Here is a 22,800-nt window from a genome sequence, read left to right on the forward strand (position 1 = left end):
TGGTGGCATTTATATTTCTGAAGTTATTAAAGCCTCAACCTCCATTAAGACTTCTGAAAAAACAAGAGACTGTTGAGATACCCTGTATGTTGGCATCTTAGATTCTTTCTTCTTCATTTCTACTTGTCTGAGATCAAAAAGTATACACAGAAGGGGAAATGCTTCATTCAGTTACACTTAGAAATTATTCTTCTTTCTTTTTTTTGACAGGGTCTCACTCTGTCACTCAGGCTGGAGTACATTGGTGCAATCACGGCTCACTGCAGCCTCAACCTCCCAGGTTCAAGCGACCCTCCCACCTCAACTTCCTGAGTAGCTGGGACTATGGGCGCACACCACATCTGACTAATTTTTGTATTTTTTGAAGAGACGGAGTTCTGCCATGTTGCCAAGGCTGGTCTCCAACTCCTGGGCTTAAGCTATCTGCCCGCCTCAGCCTCCCAATGTGCTGGGATCATAGGTGGGATTGCTCTTGTTGCCCAGGCTGGGGTGCAGTGGTGCGATCTCGACTCACTGCAACCTCTGCCTCCCGGGTTCAAGCGATTCTCCTGCCTCAGCCTCCTGAGTAGCTGGAACTACAGGTGCATGCCACCATGCCTGGCTAATTTTTGTATTTTTAGTAGATACAAGGTTTTGCCATGTTGGCCAGCCTGGTCTTGAACTCCTGACCTCAAGCGATCCGCCTACCTCGGCCTCCCAAAGAGCTTGAATTATAGGCATGAGCCACCATGCCCAGCCAAGTGAACTCCTTTTTCACCCTTGTTGATAAGAAGTCAGACTCAGAAGGGGAGTTCTTGAGATCTACTGCTTCATGGTAAATTCCATGAACCCATGGAGCTGAACTCCATGGACATAAACTTAAAAGTCTAGCAACAATGATCTCAGGCTTTTAGCTATGATAAGATATAGTCTGAGCCTGACTGGAGAACCCAAGGCAAGAAGAGACCCAGTGCCAGCAATGCTGACCTCTCTAACTGCCCTATGGGAGGGTCTTAGGAATCAAAAGCATTGTGCAACTCCAAAGAAAAGTAACAAACATGTATTTTTCCACTACTATAATACTGGCTGCGGATTTTAATTTAAATGATTTGACCACAAAATGGCAGTTTTCTAGCCCCAGCACTTCATTTGACAGCAAGCCATCCACAAGAGCCAAATTTCCACTATAAATGTAATGCTTTATTTTCAGGTCTTGGACCACAATTTTCCATCCCATGAAGTGTGACAACAATGATTTAGAAAGTTAAAATAACAGAAAAAAGTACATTGAGTGATGGTTTTTTGTTACCTCTCACCAATAGTTAGGTCCTCCCAGATGCTGAAATAATTTGGCCTCCTGTAAGCCAAAAAGCATCTTGCTGCCTCAAGATAGGAAAGTCACGAAGGCTTAAGGTGGTAACAGTGTCCTGGACCCAGTAAAGTCAGACAGGCATCTCTCTTCCCAGGACTCATTCCATGCATCCCCTCCCCTCCAAGTCTACATTTGGATCAAGTCCCACTTGTCAGACTGTCAGAAGGTTCATCAGATCTCTGCTGTAGAAACTCTTTATTATAGGCATTTCAAAGAACTGGGGTGTGTACAAATTAAGTGGGAAATGCTTATTTGTGGAATTCTTTCTGATGCCCAGGAGACAATTTTCCATCAAAACATTCACTGGGCATTTCATAATTACTAATAAAACATGTAAAAGAACTGTATGTGCTCATTTCAGAGCCATAAATGACTGTATTCATAGATGTCCCCGTGCCCATTGCTCTCTCCTTTCCAGGGGAATGTGCCCTGAGCTTCCTAGGCAGGAATGTAGTTTGGAGTCAGAGGGTTTTGTCACAGCTTACTGAGACGCCTGAAGCACAAACTTTGATTGGTCTGAAGCGAGAATTTGGAATTAGGTGGGGATCTAGCTGAGAGGAAATGGCTTACAATTGGGGGGATGGATTATGATAGGCAGGGAGACAAATGGTTTCTGGAGTGGTAAAGGCTTTCTCTCTTTTTTTCTTTTGCTGATGAACTTCCTATCCTACCCACTCAAGGAATGGGAGAACTGGCCATCCTTCCCAGAACACTTAAGACTCCTGACTCCCAGAACTGGAGTGACAGATCCTCATGTTAAAATGATCAGAATGTGATAATGAAAATACTGATGGAGGACTTGGGAAAGCTTCTCTACAAGGGGAAACTGCAGTGGAAAAAAGTCTCAATGCAGGCGACAGGATGACTCTGACCTAAGTAACTATCAACAGGAGGAGTTGGCCAATGAGAACCTAAGGCAACCCCATTTGAAAAGCTAGTGCGGGTGGCCTGCAAGTATAGTTAGAACAGTGGTTCTTAGCTTTGGCTTGTGGAATCATCTGGGGGAACCTGAAAAGATACTGATCCTGAGTCTCTCCCCAGAAATTTAACTGGCCTGGGGAACAGCCTGGGCATCAGGACTTTAAAAAGCTTTCCAGGTGATTCTACTGTGCCACTAAAGTTGAGAACCACTGATTTTGAGATTATGGTTCCTAACTGGTCACAGGTGTCACTTAATAAAAAACATTTTTTTTTTTAATTCCTAGAGGAGAGAGGAAGAAGAGACAGGAAAATTGGTCATTCTCTCACAGCTTAAGCTTAGATGAGGAGCATTTGAGTATTCTGCTTTGTATGCAAGCCAAGCAACACACTGGTGGAGGAGGCAGGAAAAGCAAGTTGAGTAAGAGAGGGAGTGGAGGGGGGCACTCTCCCAGGTCCTGGAAGGGGCAGGGGTAGGCGGGTGAACGGGGGCTTTCTACCAAGCTCACCTGCAGTCTCTCCCACCAGATCTGGCGGATGATCTCTCGTCGCTCGGGGACAAGTTTGTACTGGATAACCTCCTCCAGCTCGGACAGCATGTGGCAAGAAACCATGGCCTGATGGAAGCAAATCACATTCCAAACTAATTACTGCACAAACAATCCAAAAGACAGGATTTAAATCATTCCTTCTGGTGTCAGGGTATCTGCCGATCAGAGAAAACAGGCATGTTTCCAACAGCCTGTGAGTTCTCAATAGCCCATTCTGAAAAAAGTATGGAAATAAGCCTCAAAAATGACAATGTGCAGAATAGTTGACACTTACCCCATATGCCCGACTGTAACTCTCTCCTGCCATCGCAGTTAATTCAGCATCCAGCAGGTCCCTGGCCTTGTCAATGCACTAGAAGAGAAACAACTCTTGGGACTGAGCTCTGGACTTGGGAGCTTAGGGTTATTTTAGGGCACCCCAACTAGCTACAGAAGTTATCTGTCTCACTTAAATTCCAGGGACAAAGAGAGAAATTTGCTGAAGAAAGGCATTTTCCCAGAAGTGAATGGCTTGAGAGGAGGTATTATCCAATTTCTCATCAAAGAGAGAAATGCATGGCATCCAAAACTTTAACATCTATCTAAGGTAACACACACAATCTTAGGTGGCAAGGGCATGGGAATGAGGGCTGTAAAACTGAATCATGGGTTCTTGCATCTCAAGAGGACATAATTGGGGATCCACCTTTTTTTTTCTGAGACACTGTCTCACTCTATCACCCAGACTGGAGTGCAGTGGCGTGATCTTGGCTCACTGCAGTCTCCACCTCCCAGGTTCAAGCAATTCTCCTGCCTCAGCCTCCCAAGTAGCTGGGATGCTGGGATTACAGATGCCCACCACCATGCCCAGCTAATTTTTGTATTTTTAGTAGAGATAGGGTTTCGCCATGTTGGGCAGGCTGGTCTCGAATTCCTGGTCTCAAGTGATTCATCCACCTTGGCCTACCAAAGTGCTGGGATTACAGGTGTGAGCCACTGTGCCCAGCCTGGGGATCTACCCTCTTTTAACTTTTCCTTGCTGGGCATGTTTACGAAAATAGATTCTGCACACACTTCAATGGCCCCAGGTGGTAGCTCTGGCTTCCAAGCACCCTCTGTCCTTATTAGGGGAGTGCCTCTGAAATTGGCAGAGATGCCCAGTCCTGTGCATGTGAACGGGAGCTCTTGTGTCTCTGACAGAGACAACCAAGATCTTGGTTCTCATCACACAGATGAGAGCCTGGAGGATGCCACAGCACTGCAGTTTGAGTTTCCTCTGTGCCATCAATTAAAAATCCCTCATGCAGAGCTTTTCCTGTTTTTGAATGTTTAAGGTTAATTATAGTGTCCCAATGCCTTAAGTGCTCAGATCATTTACCCGGGCACTTCATTTAGTCTCGTGTCTGACAGGGTGGATGGGATTACTTCATTATTTCATTCTGCAAGTCAGCACACTATTTGCAAATAAGTACTAGCTTCCTCGGAAGGTAATCAATGTGTGACATGCCTGCATGGCCAGAAGACCCTTGTGACTGATTTCTGCCGCACAGTGAGACTGCTGGCTCTCTGACTCCTATCTTTTGGTGAAATACAGCTTCTCTCTACAACAAGAGATGTAACGATGACCCAACAAGCTAACTCCAAAAGCAACTGAGGCAGCAGCTTCCAGAACACATTTGTCCCCCTCAGAACAAAAGGTAGCCCCAGCAGACCTGCTGGCAGTTTTCTGAGTGCAATGCATCAAAACCATTCAAATGCACTCACAAAGCCAAGTAAACATCAGACCTGAAGTATAATAGCTTCTTTACTGAAGCACCGTGTGCTCAGAAGCACTACAATCTTTTCCTTGCTGAGAGATCCGGGTGCATGCAGGTTTTTACCTGTTGTGCCAAGGAGAAGAGGTCCTGATGCAGTGCCAGCACAGCTCTATAAAATGCCCCATCATGGGTGTCCCGAGGGATCATACAGGTGTATTCTTCCATGCTGTCCCACTGACCTACACACACACACACACACACACAAAGCATCAAGGGGGTTGGCTGGTTGCGCTAAAGGCAGCATCTCAAATAGGTCTTACCATTGTTACTTTCCTTTAGCTTGGGATACAAACAAGACAAATGCACTTGAGCCTCATGTACCAAAATCCTGCAGAGCCCCTAGACACACTACGCAGGTTGACTTAACAAAAAGAAAAGCCACATCTCTCTCCTAAACACAGGACTCCATGGTTGCCCAGGGAGCATCTTGACAGATGAGGGGGGAAGTGCATGAGTGTGAAGTCTGCACATCAAGTGGGCTGAATGCAGCACCTCATTATCCTAGAGAACGCTCTCAGGTTTCTCCAGGTGAAACAAAATTGCTTTCTTCCCTACTAGTGAGGCAGCTCACAGTTCAATGGTATGTTGGGAAATTACATTTTCCTCTAAACAATTGAAAATAGCCATTACACAGATGATAGGGGACAGGATTAGACACATAGCTTGCCCATTTCATTGTGGCAACATCTTTGCCTCAGGAGGGAGGAGATAAATATTGTAAGCAACTCCATTATAACAAAAAGCCGGGCTAGGTCACAGCACAGTGGTCTCTGTGTCATGTTAGACTGGGGAAATGGCTGCATCCGGGAAGAGGTATTTACTTCTCCTGGTGGGGTGAGTATGTATCAAATGCCAGGATTTCCAAGACCATCTGCAGAAAAGATATCAGCTTCATTAGCTGCAAACTGCAGGGCTGCCAATTTTACAAGGCATTTTCCTGCCTCTCACTCCAGACCATCAGCTCATCCATTCTCTATGCCTCTGGGCACAAGCAAATAGCTGACGATGACTCCTCAGGAAGCAATTTGTTTTTGAAAAATGTTCCGGATCTAGCCCAGAGCTCATGAAAGGAAAGGGTATAAGCTCTGTGACTCAAGAGGGACAGAAGAAGAGAATGGAGGTAGAAGGTTATGTAACTTTCCTCTGGGCTCCACAGGTGAAGCTTTTCACCAGGGACGTTCTACATATCCTTTCCCTTCTTATCAAGACCATCTCTGGAACAGATATTGATAATCCTCTTAGCTGGAGCCCAGTGTCGGAAATTGACATGTCTGCAGGGATTGAAAGTAAATCTCTGTTTTAAAATATGCTGGGAGTAGGAGTGAGGTGAGTAAGAATTGGGCAGCAAAGAGGAGAATAGAGACAATAAATGGTGAAAATGCTTGTAATTGCTGGAAAAGGTGACGGGCAGATGGGGGTTTATTATACTATAATCTTCACTGTTATATATATTGGGAAAGTTCTAAACTATAAGTTAAGAAATATGAATAAAAGGAGATAGACAACTGTCTTCTCCCTTTACTCCTGCTTGGGATAAAAACATGACATGGGGAACTCCAGCAACCATGCTGGATCATGTGAACTTTAAAATGGAGGCACGGGCTGAGCGTGCAAAGCAGCAATCTGGAAAAAGGCTAATGATAATAGAGCCAAAATACTAGTCTGGAAATGCCTACCTCTAGATTTCATTTATAAGAGAGGAAAATAAATCATTATCTTGCTTTAGGCAACCAAAGTCAAATCCTACTGTGGTATAAGACGAAATATGTTTGGTCTTTGTCCCTAGTGCCTGGTATAGAGCTAACAAAAACCCTTTGCATTTCCTGAGTGATAGGAGTGTTCATTATTATTCATAGTGAGCCCCTACTGATTATGCTGATAAGGTAGAATAGTTTAAGAAAAAATTTATTGAGAAGGTCAACTACAGAGATGACTTTAGGCATAGCTGGACGCAGGAACCTAAAGAGAGTTCTCCTCATCTCTCTTTAAAACAAAAAAATTAGGGCCACCCGCAGTGGCTCACGCCTGTGTTTCCAGCACTTTGGGAGGCCGAGGCAGATGGATCACGAGATCAGGAGTTCAAGCAGCCTGGCCAACATGGTGAAACCCTGTCTCTACTAAAAATACAAAAATTAGCTGGGTGTGGTAGTGCTGCCTGGAATCCCAGCTACTCGGAGGGCTGAGGCAGAGAATTGCTTGAACCCGGGAGGTTGCAGTGAACCAAGATCGTGCCACTGCACTCTAGCCTGGGCGACAGAGTGAGACCCCATCTCAAAAAAAAAAAAAAAAAAAAAAAAAAATGTGTGTGTGTGTGTATATACACACACATATAAAATTGGTAGAGATGGAGTGTCACTATATTGCCCAGGCTGGTCTCAAACTCCCGGGCTCAAGTGATCCTCCACCCAAGCCTCACGGAGTGCTGGGATTACAGGTGTGAGTCACCACACCCAGTCTCCTCATCTCTTGTTTCTGCTTTCAACTGAAAAGGTAAATGGAGACAGAGAGATGCATACCCTAGTACCCTGCTGAATGTGTGGGTGTAGGACCCCACTAACCTTGCAGAATATCCAAGCCTATTGCCAAAGAGATTGGTTCGCTAAGTAGCATGTGACTTAAACTTTGCCTAACATTGTCTCTCCCTCCTTCTCCCCTTCCAGGATGGGGCTGGTTACCAGAAAGACCAAGTAATTACCAGGTTTGAACTTTCAGCCCTGTCCACTGACATCTAGGAAAGGTGAAGAGGTTGAAAATTAAAGGCAATAAAAACTCTTGAACAATGAGCTTCCAGGTTGATGAAGGTGCTGGGAGGGTGATGGTAAACCCCAGTACCACACAGGACATAAACTTCTGCACTCCAGACCCTTCTAGACCTTCCCTCATTGTACCTGTTCATCTGTATCTTGTATAATACCCTTTATAAGAAACCAGTACATGTAAGTAAAAGTGTTTCCTTTTGTTCTGTGCGCTGTCCTACCAAATTATCACACCTGTGGAGTAGAGTTATGGGAACTCTGATTTACAGCTGGTCAGTGAGAAACACAAGTCACAACCTGGAACTTGTGATTGGCATCTGAAGTGGGGCAGTATTTTGGGATGAGCCCTTAACCTGTGGGATCTGATGCTATTTCCAAGTAGACAGTGTCAGAAATAAACTACCTGACACCCCGTTGGTGTCTGCTGACAATGGCTTGGTGTACGGGGAAAAGCATCTGGCATCAGTATTCTGTGTGAGTGTGCTAAGTTCCCACTAAATCTCAATTTTGATTTTGTGCACTCTTTTCCTTGGCCTTCCCACGAAGATCCAATTTTCCCAAGGTCCAACAAGTTCATAAAAATCATCAGGTAGAAAGGACAGATGGAAGGTGTAGAAGTAGGTGGATAGAGACCGTTTTTACACTTCCACAGACCTGGATCTCCACCTAGAGCCAGCGCCTTACTCTTCTGATGCGAGCCCCTAGCCTCACTCACCCCATTCTTGATGGGGTGCCTGTGAGGGAAGCTTTACCTAAACCCCATGCAGCTGCAGCAGCCATCCGGGCCATCTTGGCTTGGGTCTCATCATTAACCAGGGTCCACTTTTCACAGCACTGCTGGTGGAGTTGACCCCTGAAGGAAATGAATTATACAGTCAGATTAATCCAAATCTCCTTAAACTACCAATCTTCCTCTCCTGCCCCTTGGATTAGTTGAGGACTACACAGGAACTGGACACCTTTAATAAAAAAGCACATTCTACCAGGTCACATAATAGATAATGAATGGGCTATTTGTTGTTTCTATGACCTGGTGCTCATAATTTGTCTGGGTGAGTTTATCAAGGATAGGAACCATGTCTAACTCTGTGATATGAAATGTCCTGAACATCTGGCTCCCTTCATAAATATTAAATAACTTCTCTCCTATGCCAAAGAATTCTGGGCTCTTTCCCTTTGGCAGGCCTACAGAGAAAGCAATCTGAAGAGACGCATCTGGACATTCATTTTGGGCTCAAAGCTATAGGGAGAACTGGCTCCTAAAAGTATTATACAAATGGTTTCAGTCTGAAATGAAACCCAGATGAAATGAATCTGTACAGAAGAAAGGCTCTACAATGGTTACATCTACCAGAAAGCTAGATGCTGCTTATTCTCAGAATTTTGCACAATTAACTGAATGTGAAGGAGGATTATGAGATATTGAGATATAAATGGTGCTTAAGACACCCCAACAAACAAAGAGAATGCAGAAGCCCTAGAATAAAGTCTTGCTATTGACTGTTGAAACTCCCTCTCATGTTTCGCTTCTCAATGAAAAGAAATAAACTCTGCTATTATGCAAATCCGAGCCCCTGATTTCATATGAGTTTCAAGATGCAGCTAGGAGACTCCTTAATTTTTCCTGCTTTCTGAAAGACATGCTGCAGGATGATTTAACTTGGCACTGGAGGTGTAGTCACGAGGAAGGGCACAAGTTCTAAGCGGCCCAGGTCAGAAGCCTCATGGAACATGAGCTGCTCTCTACTCTAAGGTGGTGGAGGAGGGCGGGGATAAAGAGGCTGAAGTCAATCCCTGCAGAAGGAATCTAGGCTGAGCTCACCAAGAAGCTGACTGTGGAGAGGTACTCAGGGCCATTATCCAGCATTGCAGTACGGCGGATATTAACTTTGTCGTCTCTCTGGCACATGATCAAGGGAACCAGGGACACAAGCACTCTGGCTCAATACAGAGCTGAGACTGAAAAGAAGAACTGGTGGCCATGATGCCCTATACATTTACTGAAGCTCCACTATGGGAGTAGGATAAACCTCTGTGTTGGTTTCCTGCCACTGAGACTTAAAAATCTTCACTCCTGGGCCCTGCTATGGGTTCCCTTAGAGTAGCAGTTCTCAAACGAAGTGTATCAGAATTCCCTGGAGGGCTCCACTCTCTGAATTTCTGACTCACTAGTGTTGGGGTAGGGGCTGAGAATGTGCATTTGTAACAAGTTTCTATATGACGCCAAAGTTGCTGGACCAGGGGCCACAGTTTGAGAACCACTGGCTTAGAGCAGAGGCACAGCTCATCTGCACAGCATATTTTTATAAGGATCCTGACTAGAGGTAGGAGAGAAAGCTGCATGATCTCCAAATGGTCCTTCAATTCTATAATTCAAAATTTACAGCTGGTGAACACAAGCAACTTGGATGAATGCATCCTCCATGCAAGCTGTCCCTCCTAACTCAGCCTTCCTCTACTGCTGATTCTGTGCCACAGGACCAAGGATGTAATTTTTTTTTTTTCCATCTAGAGCAGGAAGCAAGCTCAGTGCTGAAATCCCACAAACTGTTACAAGAGACAAAGCAGGGAGCAACGCAGGAACAGCAACTCAGAAAGGCAAGCCCTAGCAGTGAACCTCGCACTGACTTCACCATGTAGCTGTGTGGGAACAGCTGTCAGAACCTGGTCAGTATACAGACAACAGCTCTGCTCTTCCACAAACATTTGTTACAAAAAATAATGCAGAATATACTGAGTCCTGCCTCTCAAAGGCGGTTGGGTGGGGGGCAAAACCAAATAAATAAAAAACACGAGACTGTTTATGGGGCAACAACTAGGATAGCTGTTGTTTTCTGGTATCTTTTACTATACACAGGGAGGACTGGGTAAAAGGTGCACCCTCTGGGACTTTGATTTTCTCACCTAGTGTTGGGGCAAAAAACGCAGAAAGTGCAGCACATATACTAAAATTGGAATGATACAAAATTGGAACGATACAGAGAAGATTAGCATGGTCCCTGAAGATTTAAAACGAACAAAAAGCTTAGGAAGTATTCTTTCATTTGGAATGGCTCCATGGCTCCTCTTAGGGTTGAAGGCCTATGATCTCACTCCCGAAGAATCTGTTCTCAATGACTAGAGGCTGTGTGGGAACAGTGTGAGGAGGGGGTTCACTTTAGTTCACTTTGGCTGCAGGTGTGGCTGTCCGCACCACAGGGCTGGGCAGGGCAGGGGGTGGGGATTGCCTAGCTCTCACAGCCTCCTGGAGGCAGACAAGCAAGGGGAAAACGGGAAGGGTCTCTGCTCACTGGTAACTCCAGATCATTCCGGATGCCACCTCTGATGAACATGTGCCTTAGGCATGTTCAGGATATACGCACAAAATAAATTCAGAAATTGCACTCTAGAGTTGACTGAATAAACCGTATCAGAAACCTGCATATGATCAGGAAAAATATTCTGCTTCTTTCATCTCATTTTAAAATTTCTTTTAGTCTCCCACATTCTTAAATCCTTTGGTCAGCATTACTAGCCACTTATGCTTTATAGGTAATTATAAAACTCGAAAGAACCCAAGAGATCAGAGGTATTTGGGACTGAGAACGGCAACATCAGGAGATCGGTATCACTCAGCGTGGTCATCTCAACTTCTGTGAGCCTCTGTTTCTTCAACTGTAACACAAAGGAACTGCAGGAAACCACATCTCAAGTCTCTTCCAATGCATCCAATCTGTTCCTACTAACCCAGCTAGGAAAAGTGGTCCTCTTTAATGTGAAAGGAGAGGAGTGGAAGCGGAAGGGGCCAGGAGAGGTTTCGAGAAGGAAGAAACAGTGCTGAGGATTTCAAAAGTAGAAAAAGGAGCAGAAGAAGAGGGCAATCCAAAGAACGGAACAAATTAATGTGGGATTTGGAGAAAAGTGAATAATTTGGCCAGAGCTCAGATTATGAGAGAAGGGTTCATTGAGAAATGTGCTGAACAAGCGGGCTGGTGCCACAATAGGAAAGACTTTGAATGCCAGGCTGTGATATTTATATGTAAATCCAATGGCAACAGTCAAACACTTAAGTATTTTAGGAATTGATTAGAGTTGAATTTTAAGAACACTTCCATCTCATTTTATCTTTCCCATAACAAGATATGATTGTATGACAGCTGATCTGAAAGTAGAAAAACTGTTTTTGAAATAATGTGGCTAATTCTTATTAACATACTTTTCTTTTGCCTTAGATCAGTGCTGTCCAGTAGAGCTTTCTGTGATGATGGAAAAGTTATCTATGTGCACTGTCCAATATAGCAGCCACCGGCCACATGTGGCTACTGAACACCTAAAATGTGGTATGACTGAGGAACTGAATTTCACATTTTATTTAATTTAAAAATAGCCGTAAGCCTGGATGCAGTGGCTCACACCTGTAATCCCAGAACTTTGGCAGGCTGAGGCAGGCGGGTTTCTTGAGGTCGGGAGTTTGAGACCAGCCTGGCCAATATGGCGAAACCCCATCTCTACTAAAAATACAAACATTAGCCGGGAGTGGTGGTGCACGCCTGTAATCCCAGCTACTCGGGAGACTGGGGCAGGAAAATCACTTGACCCTGGGAGGTGAAGGTTGCAGTGAGCTGAAATCACAGTACTGCACTCCAGCCTGGGTGACAGAGTGAGACTCCATCTCAAAAAGGAAAAAAAAAAGCCACATATGGCTAGAGGCTACCATATTGGACAATACAGTTTTAGATACTTGTTGGACTAAAAACAACAACAACAACAACAGCAGCTTTAGTTACATAAATGAATAAAGCAGATTTGAAAGGATATGCTTCCTCAATTTGAGGTAAATGAATATGGAGATTTTGTTGTGGTCATCGTTGCCCAGACTAGTGTCAAACCTCTGGGCTCAAGCAATCCGCCCGCCTTAGCCTCCCAAAGTTTTGGGATTACAGGTGTGAGCCACCACACCCAGCCTTTTAATGTTAATTTATAAAAATAAATAACACTTTTGAATCTTCTTAATGATGGTTAAATCAGACAAGCCACTTTCAAATAATTTTAGAGTATTATCTCTCTCTATATAAATGATCCAATGCCTAAGGCTAAATTCACTAACATTAAATTTTTATGCAAAACATTATAACATCTTCTATCTTGGGGATGTAGTAATAACTTTATATTAAGAAATAACGGCCAACCTTTGCAACATGGTGAGACTCTATCTCTACAAAAAATAATTTTAATAATTTAAAAAAATTAGCCAGGCATGGTGGTGCATTTCTGTAGTTCCTTCTACTCAAGAGGCTGAGGTGGGAGGATTGCTTGAGTCCAGGAGTTCAAGACCATAGTGAGCTATAATCACACCACTGCACTCCACTGAGAGACAGATTAAAGTCCTGCCTCTTTAAAAAAAAAAAAAAAGGCTGCACACAGTGGCTCACACCTGTAATCCTAGCACTTTGGAAGGCCAAAGAGGGAGGATCACTTGAACCCCAGGAGTTCAAAACCTGCATTGTGAGATCCTGTCTCTACAAAAAATAAAAAAAATTAGCCAACTGTGTGGTATGTGCCTGTAGTCCCAGCTATGAGGGAGGCTAAGGTAGTACAGAAAGACTACATGTAGTGAAAGATCATTCTTTTAGAAGGCTTACTTTGATTTTGTCCAATATTCTTAAACTTTCCAAGGTAGGAAATGTCTAAACAAACAAAAGTTTGCCTATATTAAATAGACTCGATTTATTGATATGATAAAACATCACGGAGCTATTAAAAAAATGAGGCAGTAGCTCTGTAGATGCTGATACGGAACAGTGGCCTAGACTTAAGCGAAAACAGCAGAGTGCAAAATGGTATAAACAGCACATTACCGTCAATGTACATCCTTGTGATGGGGGTCAGAATATACTACCCTGAAATATGGTACCTTAGCATACTGAATATTTTAAGAAAATGGCAGAAAAAAAAAAATTACTCTGACTACCCCCTGCCCTTATCCCCTGAAGCAGGTCATAACATCTAGGAAAAATATTTTGCCTCTCCCCTGAAGGAGGTCATAAGGCCCTCCTGTGAGAAGTGCCTTCCCTATACCTGGAGGAAACAAACATCCTTATTTCTGAAGACGGGTCACAGAGAAGAATCTGAACAAAAAGGCCTATTAAAAATCCCCCATACTGTGCTCCTCACTGTACAGGTCCAACTTAGATATCATTTCCTCCTGATATCTTCCAAGGCTGACTAGGGTGCTTCCTATTACCCACAGCCCCCTGGGCTTCTTTACTGATGGTATCACAATGTATTACAACAGCCTGGTTGTCTGTCTTGTAAGCTGGAAATGCAGGGGCTGTGACTGTCTTGCTCACAGCTGTGTCCCTAGGGCCTGGCATAGATACTGGCAATGAATACACACTTGATAGTTACTGGCTGAATGAAGGAACAGTGGACCCTAAGTATCATGTTCCAGAGAAAGTTGGGATAATCCACTAGTCGGGAGGTAGCATGGCACTTTTAGTCGTTTATTTTTTATTTATTTTATTTATTTTTTTGAGACAGAGTCTCGCTCTGGAGTGCAGTGCAATCTCAGCCCAATGCAACCTCCGCCTCCCAGGTTCAAGTGATCCTCCTGCCTCAGCCTCCCGAGTAGCTGGGATTACAGGCCTGCATCACCACGTCCAACTAATTTTTTATTTTTAGTGGAGACGGGGTTTCGCCATGTTGGCCAGGCTGGTCTCAAACTCCTGACCTCAAATGATCTGCCTGCCTCAGCCTCCCAAAGGGCTGGGATTACAGGCGTGAGCCACTGCACCTGGCCTGTTTTAGTCATTTAAAACTGCAGTTAAAGAGTTTAACAATGATAATATAGCATTTTATTTTAACTATTTTTTAAAAGTTGCACTTGTTGCTGGAAACAGAATGGAGGCCATTTTTTTCCTTCAACATTCCCAAGCAACTCTCCAAATCAAAACCTAGCCAAATGTTCTCAGTTACACATTATTGTTGCTTTCACCTGGAGTACCTGTTTCCCCCCTCCCTTCTCCTTTACCTGTCTCCTAACTCTCAGTCCTTCCTCCAGGAAGTACGGCAAGATCACCCTGCTTCCTCCTTTGGGCTTTCAAGGTAGCGTGGCTCATACCATTATCAACATCCTCTCAGGCTATAATAACCCTCTGTTGATGTGCCTGTCTCATCAACCTCAAAGGAAAGGCCTATTTTCTTGTGTCTTCTGTTTCCTTGGAGCCTGGCATAGTGCTGGACACACAGTAAGCATCTGACATAGATGAAGCACCTGAAGAGGGTAGTCACTGTTCTTCTTTCCTAAAAGCATTTGCAAGAGCTAATTTAAAAAATCAAGGTTGCCAAGTAAGAATATGACCTCTTCACTGGGTCAGTAAAGATCAGGAGAGTACATAGAAGAAGTAAATCCCAGGAGCACCCCCAAGGCTGTCCTGTCCTAGAGCATTGTAAAGTTTAAGTGAAGGCCTTGCTACTTAGTAGCTGAGATAGAATGGAGAGAGAAAAACACCAAAAGTGAAAGATGATTTCTGAGAAGTATCAAGTGGAACAAAATGAGTCTGAAGTGAGAACTCCATTTGGGGGAAGCCTTCCTTTCAAATCCAAAGATCAAAGTGACAAAGTCTCTGGCAGCCACACATGCCATCATCCTAGGAAGCTCACCATTCCCCCAGGGCCTCAAGGCAGCGCATGCGGCCCAGCATCAGCTCTGGGTCATCCTTGTTGGTGTCCATTTTCTTGTCATAGGCCACCAGGGCATCCTCCCACTCATGCAGTTTCTCATACCAGGTAGCCTGGATCTCCTGTCGCATGGGAAAGAAAGAAGACTGCTGTGAGGTGAAGAGAAGGGATCACATTTTTTAATCCACATACTCTCTTTCCATGGAAATGTTGTATGCATGACACGTCACCTATCAGTTATGTCTGGGCTTGGATTAAAAAGAACTTCAGACAATCTGGAGGAGTGCTGTTTGGGGAAGGTGGAAATGCTGGTTCCTTGGCACATGGAGAGAATGATCCTGGGATTATCTGAGAGCAGATGTCAGGCCATACTCCTCCCCTATTATTTCCTTCCCAGACACATGGGTCATCAGAACACACCAGGATGTGGGGACATGAGGACAGGGGAAATCATTTAGGGTTAGCAGAAAACGCCGACCACAGCACCAGAGCTGCTGCAAAGGCGCCATCGCTCCGATCTGCTGGAGTGCTGACACTGGGCTACTTGACAGGGATGGCAGCTGCTTTCCTGATGGGGCCAGAAAGACCAGGCCTCATCTGCATGTTTGCTGGAGGAGAACAACTCACTTTTTTAAAGCTCTTGATTCTCTGCATTTCTTAATGCATTTTTAAACTTTCAGGAAATAATAATTTAAAATATAACACCACCATTTAAAATGTTTTGGAAAGTCTTTCCCCTATTCTTCTAGAGTCTCCCATCTAATGTTCTCTCCTGCTCAGTGCTTGGCAGGTTTACCAGTGTCAGGGGCCAAAGGAGGGATTGCATTACCCTAGCAGATGGTGTGCCACGCTGAAACTGGGTGTTGTCCACGTGAGTAGGAGGTGCTACAGTCTGAAAGTTACAGACTATGACTCTCTAAATGATCAGGAAACTATTTTATGTGCCCTCCATCTCAGTTTCTCTCCTGGGCTGCTTCATCATCAGCTCAATAAATGACTATTTTTGCACAGGCAAGGGTAGTGGCTCTCTAGGGATTTCTTTAACAACAATATGATTCTGCAGTGAAATTTGTATGATATAATGCAGGGCCCACACTAGTCTCTCCCATTACCCTCTTCCCCTTTCTAAATAAAACTGATGTTTGTGCAGTATGTAGACTAACAACTACTCCGCTAAGCTGTCTAAAATCACCTTTTCTTCTTGAACCTCTGAAAAGAGGTCATTTATGCTGGAGATTGTTCCCTTGTACCTATTTCTCCCGGTCTGGTTCTTTCTGGCAGAGCCGGTGCCCTCTGCTGCTCCTAGACTAATTTTGCTGCCATGAAGTCTTCGCCCAACATCAGTGGAATTTGTCAAAATGGGCATATCTGGCTCCATGTAAGGCAAACAATCTCAACTTCATTTTTCAAGCCTGTCCAAAATAATACCTATTATGCCTAAATACAAAATAGAAAACTCAGAAAAGACAGACTACAAAAACAGCGTAAAATTTAAAAGCACTGGTAAATTTCTCATTTCAAATTTCTATACTGGGTAGAAAAGAAAAAAAAAAAGAGCTGGTGACTAATGTGTGGCATACACTCAGCATGAACAAGCAGAGGGGAGAGGGGGCAGCATATGGAGTGGGTCAATTAGAGGGCAGGATATTTTGAATTGTAATAGATTGCAGAAACTATAAGGTTTAAGCAATGAATCACACAAAATTCTAATGAGATTGCTGTTACATAAATTGTGCTGAGAAAGCACCGGCTCTGCCAAGAAAAAGCAAACCATTGTCAAGCTTAATATGATTCAGCTACCTAAATATAACAGAAAATCCACCACGGGTTTAGCAATAATCCGGGAGCTAATGGCCACCTTTGGAACCTGAAGATGGAGAAACTTTCATTGAAGTCTGGCATTCTGAGTATGGGGTATAAACCATCTGCTGGCAGATCACCTGAATACCAGATGTCTGCGGAGTCCTTGTCTCAATCAGCACTTACTGGCATCTAAGCTCTAAGGATATCAAAGGAGAGAACATCTTGATCTAGGTGGAGTACATTAAGTGCCCCCTTGCCCTACTTACTTCTCTCTGCAAACAAGGATTGTGGCAAGGTTGGATGAGACACAGTTCTTTTACTTTGCCATCATCTGGAGAAATGTTGTCTTAGTCTAGTTACAGATAATACATGCTAAGGCTGGGCATGGTGGCTCACGCCTGTAATACCAGTACTTTGGGAGGCCGAGGTGGGAGGATCACCTGAGGTCGGGAGTTTGAGACCAGCTTGATCAACATGGAGAAACCCTGTCTCTACTAAAAATACAAAATTAGCTGGGCGTGGTGGCGCATGCCTGTAATCCCAGCTACTAGGGAGGCTGAGGCAGAAAAATTGCTTGAACCCAGGAGGCAGAGGTTGCAGTGAGCCGAGATTGTGCCATTGCACTCCAGCCTGGGCAACAAGAACAAAAGTCTGTCTGGAAAAAAAAGAAAAAGAAAAAAGATAATATGTGCTAAAGGTGGCAAAAGATTCCCTTAAAAGTTTCATTCTAATTTACTAGCTGTTCTGTGAGGCAAAATGCTGGATGATCAAACAAAAGCCTGTTAAATAGTCACAATTTTTCTCACTTTAACATCCTGGGCTCCTGATCAAGGCAAACCACAGTAAGCGACCTACATGACTAATAAAAGGTTCCTCATCAAATATATGGACCTAGAGCTTCTTGACCTTACAGGAATTCAATGCTAAGTTGATTAAGTTGATGCTTTATATATCTTAGAAGTTATCAAATGCCCTGCCAAGACCACAAAGAATAACAGAAACATTTTAAATACTGGTAGGCCAAAGATGGCAGTATGGAAGCAGCTATGTAAGCAATAATGAACACAAAAATCCCTCAATGTCAGATATCAATTATAGCATGCATTTTATTTATTTATTTATTTATTTATTTATTTATTTATTTTGAGATGGAGTTCCACTCTTGTTGCCCAGGCAATGGCGTGATCTCAGCTCACTGCAACCTCTGCTTCCCAGTTTCAAGAGATTCTCCTGTCTCAGCCTCCCGAGTAGCTGGGATTACAGGCATGCACCACCATACCCAGCTAATTTTGTATTTTTAGTAGAGACGGGGTTTCTCCACGTTGGTCAGGCTGGTCTTGAACTCCCAATCTCAGGTGATCTGCCTGCGTTGGCCTCCCAAAGTGCTGGGATTGCAGGCATGAGCCCCTGCACCCGGCCTTATAGCATATATTTTCTAAAGACCTGGCCATGGTGTCTTCCTAAGTATCTAATGAAGATTAACCATGGCCTAGACACAATGCAAGCTCCCACAAAGATAACTCAGATCAGGGGCAAATGCCTTGGCTCTAATGTCAGACTGCCCTGGTTCAAGTCCTGGTTCTGCCATTTAATCACTTTGTCAGCTCAGACCGGTTCTTAACCTGCTGGGACCACAGTCTCCTCATCTGTAAAATGTGATGACAGCAGTAACCACTTTATAGCACTGTTGTGAGGACCAAATGAGATGAAGCATATAAACACTTAGCAAAGGGCCAGGGACATACTAAGAGTTTGATAAAATCAGTGCTTACTGCGTATTCAAATCCACCCTCATGATTTATCTCAGCTGAAATAGAGTCCCTACAGACAAAATTTATCTCTTTCATCCTGAAGATAGGTAAGTCAGCATCAGACTGGTATGAATTGGAGAAAAAACAGAAAAGGAAAGTAACTTTCTGAAGGTCAGGGCCTATACCTCCCTAGCCAAGTCTCTACCTCCTGCTTTTCCAAAAAGAATGAGGTGCTTACCAGCTCTCCAAAGTGTTTCATGGCATATTCTAACACTCCGGCCGCTGCCTCCGGCTGCTGTAGCTTATTATTAATGCTGAGAAAACAAAGGGAAAAGGTAGTTACACTCAACAGGTCTGAGGGTGGGAGATGTGGGGGTCATTTGTGGGCAGATGGTTCACCAGCACTTCGAGGACAATGTCTTGCAGATGTTGGAAGAGTATCAATTATCTATTACCATCCAGAAAGCTCAGTTTAAATTGTTTCATCTGTTAAGCCTGTAATCCCAGCACTTTGGGAGGCCGAGACGGGCGGATCATGAGGTCAGGAGATTGAGACCATCCTGGCTAACACGGTGAAACCCCGTCTCTACTAAAAAATTCAAAAAACTAGCCGGGCGAGGTGGCGGGCGCCTGTAGTCCCAGCTACTCGGAAGGGTGAGGCAGGAGAATGGCGTGAACCCGGGAGGCAGAGCTTGCAGTGAGCTGAGATCCGGCCATTGCACTCCAGCCTGGGCGACAGAGTGAGACTCCGCCTCAAAAAACAAACAAACAAAAAATTGTTTCATCTGAAAGAGGTTTTTGGTCTCCTCCCCTGATTTTGGGGGTCAGTAATGGGAACACTCATCTTTGCTGCTCTATGGCCCTTCCTTTAAGAGCATAGACTGGTTTCCTTTCAGATGCTGGCAGGCAGGCAACATGTGTCTGTTTCTGAAAACACCAGAAACCTTGGATATGAAATTATCCTTGTTGTAGTACACAATCATATGAGACTCCTCTGAACTTTTTTGTTTTGAGACAAGGTCTCGCTATGTTGTCTAGGCTGGTCTCGAACTCCTAGGCTCAAGTGATCCTCCTGCCTCAGCCTCCTGAGCAGCTGGTATTACAGGCATACACCACAGCACCTGGCTCCTCTGAACTTTTAAGTCTTAACTTCTCATCAGTTGCCTTCAGTAGTAGAAATAACGTGGTGCACGTCAATGACAGAACCTTGGGAGCTGTGGCAATGCAGCCATGCTGACTGTTTTGACAGAGCCCACCCCCTTCAAATTCAGATGCCTCCCAAGACCCTCTTCAGGGGCTGTTCCCTTCCACCCTTTGCAGAAGGCTGCCAAGGGACCGCATCTAGAGTTACTTGAACTGGCCTCTACTGTAGAGAAGCTTTTCACTAATGACACCCTGCTCTGCTGATGCCATCTTTAGGCTGGAGGACTGTTACCACACTGGGACAACTGGGCAGTACCACTGGGAGGCCTGGTGCCTGGAGTTGGTTCATCACAGGCTGCTAGGAGGCCTTGAAAGCAGAAGAGCCATGGGGGCTTAGATCCTTGTTCCTGTAGGAACTTAAGCAACTAAGCTCAACACTAAATATAAGCCTGAGGTATGGAAGGAAGGGAAAAGATGGGAGGGTGAAGGAGCTCGCTTGAGAAATTCACAAGACCACAGTGATTATATCTGTTTAAAGGCAGGGAGCAAAATGTGACACATCAACCTGGGAGTCTAGACTGGTTTAATGAGCAAGGATCCAGTTTAATGCTTTGAGTACAAACTGTCTACTTGACCAGAATTAATTTTTAAGTGGTTTGGGAAATTCCAGGATTTGAGTTCAATGTGGTAATATGGCAAGAAATTGCTGTTATAAATATTATTTTAAAAATCCAAATTCTGCCACATTTCTTCCAATAAAACCAAAGGAAATTGCCCAGAAATCTAAAGAAGCTAACATTTGTGAAAGTAATAATCTAATGCCTCATGTTTACAAAGTGTTTTCAAATAACCTTTCCAATCCATCACTTCTTTGACCTCATGCATCCCTAAGAGAGTGGGAAGGGAGAGGTGTTATCAGATCTGTTTCAGTAACGGGGAAGCTAAAGCCCAGGAAAGGCAGGTATTTTCCCCAAGGCCCACAGGAATCGGGACAGTCCCCACAGTAAATGAAGCACCTTATGCCTCTTTGTTAAGGACAAGTTGGGGGTGAAGCAGCCTTGGATTTGGAGTCAGAAGACAGGGTTTTCCCCCATGATCAGACTGATCACATGCTGACGTGATAACAAGCTTGAGGGAGACACATCTCACCACATGTGATGGTAAAAACCCAATCATCATACATAAATGAATACAAAAGGATCAAAATTTGGGTTTAACTTTCTGGAGGTCTAATTCTGCCACTCATAAAACTGTGTGATCATAAATAAGTCATTTTAAACATTTTAATTTTCAATTTTTTTGGGTACACAGTAGGACATGTTTAAGTCATCTTTTTTGAATGTAAATTCCTTATCTATGAAACAGGGCTAATACCACCTCCTCCTTCAGAGGGTTCTTCAGGGAATTAAACAATGAACATGAAATTGCTAAGCAGGTCCTTCACCTGTGTTTGTCCAAGCTTAAAAGCTGCTAAAACACAGTTATATGCTTGTCTGCAGGAATAACATACACCTATGGTGGAGACTTAAGTTAGGACTAGGAAGTCATCACTGTGAATTCCAAATGTTTCCTGAGTAGAACTGTTTGAGTGTCCAGTATCTAGGTTCTACGCTCCAGATTTGTTGGGGAAGCTATGGGGCTGGTGCTTCTTGAGCCGGTACTAAGCAAGGCAATGAGCCAGAATATGCTCCATAAGTTAGCCTGCTACAAAATTCGGAGATGTTTTTAATTTCAGAGTGAAACCATGGCATGATGGTTTCTTTTAGGAAGCCCTATATGAGTTTTTCTAAGCTGAGAATGAAAAGCAAGTCTAAAGGAACCTACTCCACTGTAGGTTCATCGGGAAGCAGTTCCCAGTGCCTCTTGGCCCCCATAAGTCAGGTACTGGGCTTTGTGCCCAATCACATGGGGCTGGGAAAACTGTACTAATAATATTAATAGCTGTAGATTTGGGATTATCTAGTTCCTTGAAGCCAAATAAAGATTTTGGAAGCATAAGAAAACAGGAAAAAAAGCAAGCCAGTGGCTGGGCGCAGTGGTTCATGCCTGTAATCCCAGCACTTTGAGAGGCTGAGGCAGGAGGATTGCTTGAGCTCAGGAGTTTGAAACCAGCCTGGGCAACAGAGCGAGACCCCATCTCTATTAAAAAAAAAAAAAAAAAAATCCAGGAGTTCTAACAACTGTCTTCAATCTTGTGCTCTGGAAAACATTCTCTTTTCTTTTCTTCTTTCTTTTTTAAAGAGACAGGGTCTTGCTCTGTCATCCAGGCTGAAGTTAGTAGCACAATCATGGCTCACTGCAGCCTCAATCTCCTCGCTCAAGCAATCCTCTGGCCTCAGCCTCCCAAAGTGCTGGGATGACAGGTGTGAGACACTGCACCTGGCCTCCAGCCTATTTTTAAATTTTAACATTACCAAAGCTTGACTCATTCTGAGGACAAAACAACAAAACAAAACAAACACAAGTCTTTTCCTAATCCACCTTTCCAATTATTACAGTGCATAAAAAATGAGTTTACCACAAACTGATCAAAATTAGGAAGTAGTGATTAGGGACCTCAAAGGAGAAATAAATATTACCTTAATATATAGCTACAGCCTTGATATACGACCTCTAAGGACTGACCAGCATAGCTTTGCAAATTAAACATGTAAAAACATACGGCCCTAACTCCTTTAAGAGAGAGTCCAGGCCAGGCATGGTGGCTCATGCCTGTAATCCCAGAGTTTTGGGAGGCCAAGGTAGGAGGATCACCTGAGGTCAGGAGTTTGAGACCAGCCTGGCCAACATGGTGAAGCCCCGTCTCTACTAAAAATACAGAAATTAGCCAGGTGCGCCGGAGTGAACTTCCTCGGCCCCTCCTCGTAGGCGGGACCCAGGAACCTCGTCCGAGAACGCCGGAGCGAACTTCCTCGGCCCCTCCTCCTGCGGGACCCAGGAACCTCGCCCGAGAACGCCGGGGCGACTTCGTCGGCCTCCACCGCCGGAGACCGGTGAACCTCGCTCCCTCCTTCACATTGGCTTGTAAATAGTTTTTTTGCCTTGCCTAAAAAAAAAAAAAAAAAAAAAAAA

General features: G+C 44.1%; 1 protein-coding gene and 1 long non-coding RNA gene across 5 annotated transcripts in view; one reads left to right on the top strand and one right to left on the bottom strand.

The window, feature by feature from the left end:
• The window catches only part of MTOR (mechanistic target of rapamycin kinase), a 151,146-nt gene that overhangs the window by 35,872 nt on the left and 92,474 nt on the right, over positions 1 to 22,800 (bottom strand). For all 4 annotated transcript variants that reach the window (XR_001888334.1, XM_017887986.1, XM_017887985.1 and 1 more), the window contains exons 29-34: positions 18,824 to 18,899; positions 15,014 to 15,153; positions 8,125 to 8,225; positions 4,680 to 4,795; positions 3,095 to 3,172; positions 2,779 to 2,886 (exon numbers count right to left, since the gene is read on the bottom strand). Coding sequence is in view for 3 of the 4 variants with exons in the window: in XM_017887986.1 (XP_017743475.1) it covers positions 2,779 to 2,886; positions 3,095 to 3,172; positions 4,680 to 4,795; positions 8,125 to 8,225; positions 15,014 to 15,153; positions 18,824 to 18,899 (619 nt within the window). In the remaining variant the exon portion in view is untranslated. The remainder of the gene's footprint in view (positions 1 to 2,778; positions 2,887 to 3,094; positions 3,173 to 4,679; positions 4,796 to 8,124; positions 8,226 to 15,013; positions 15,154 to 18,823; positions 18,900 to 22,800) is intronic.
• On the top strand, positions 2,798 to 8,117 carry LOC108539369 (uncharacterized). The gene is made up of 3 exons (XR_001888336.1): positions 2,798 to 3,013; positions 3,280 to 3,406; positions 7,277 to 8,117. It is a non-coding gene; the product is annotated as an uncharacterized LOC108539369 (long non-coding RNA).

The sequence above is a fragment of the Rhinopithecus bieti genome, unplaced genomic scaffold, assembly GCF_001698545.2.
Source record: "Rhinopithecus bieti isolate Rb0 unplaced genomic scaffold, ASM169854v2 scaffold_16234, whole genome shotgun sequence".
In the NCBI taxonomy this organism is placed as follows: domain Eukaryota; kingdom Metazoa; phylum Chordata; class Mammalia; order Primates; family Cercopithecidae; genus Rhinopithecus; species Rhinopithecus bieti.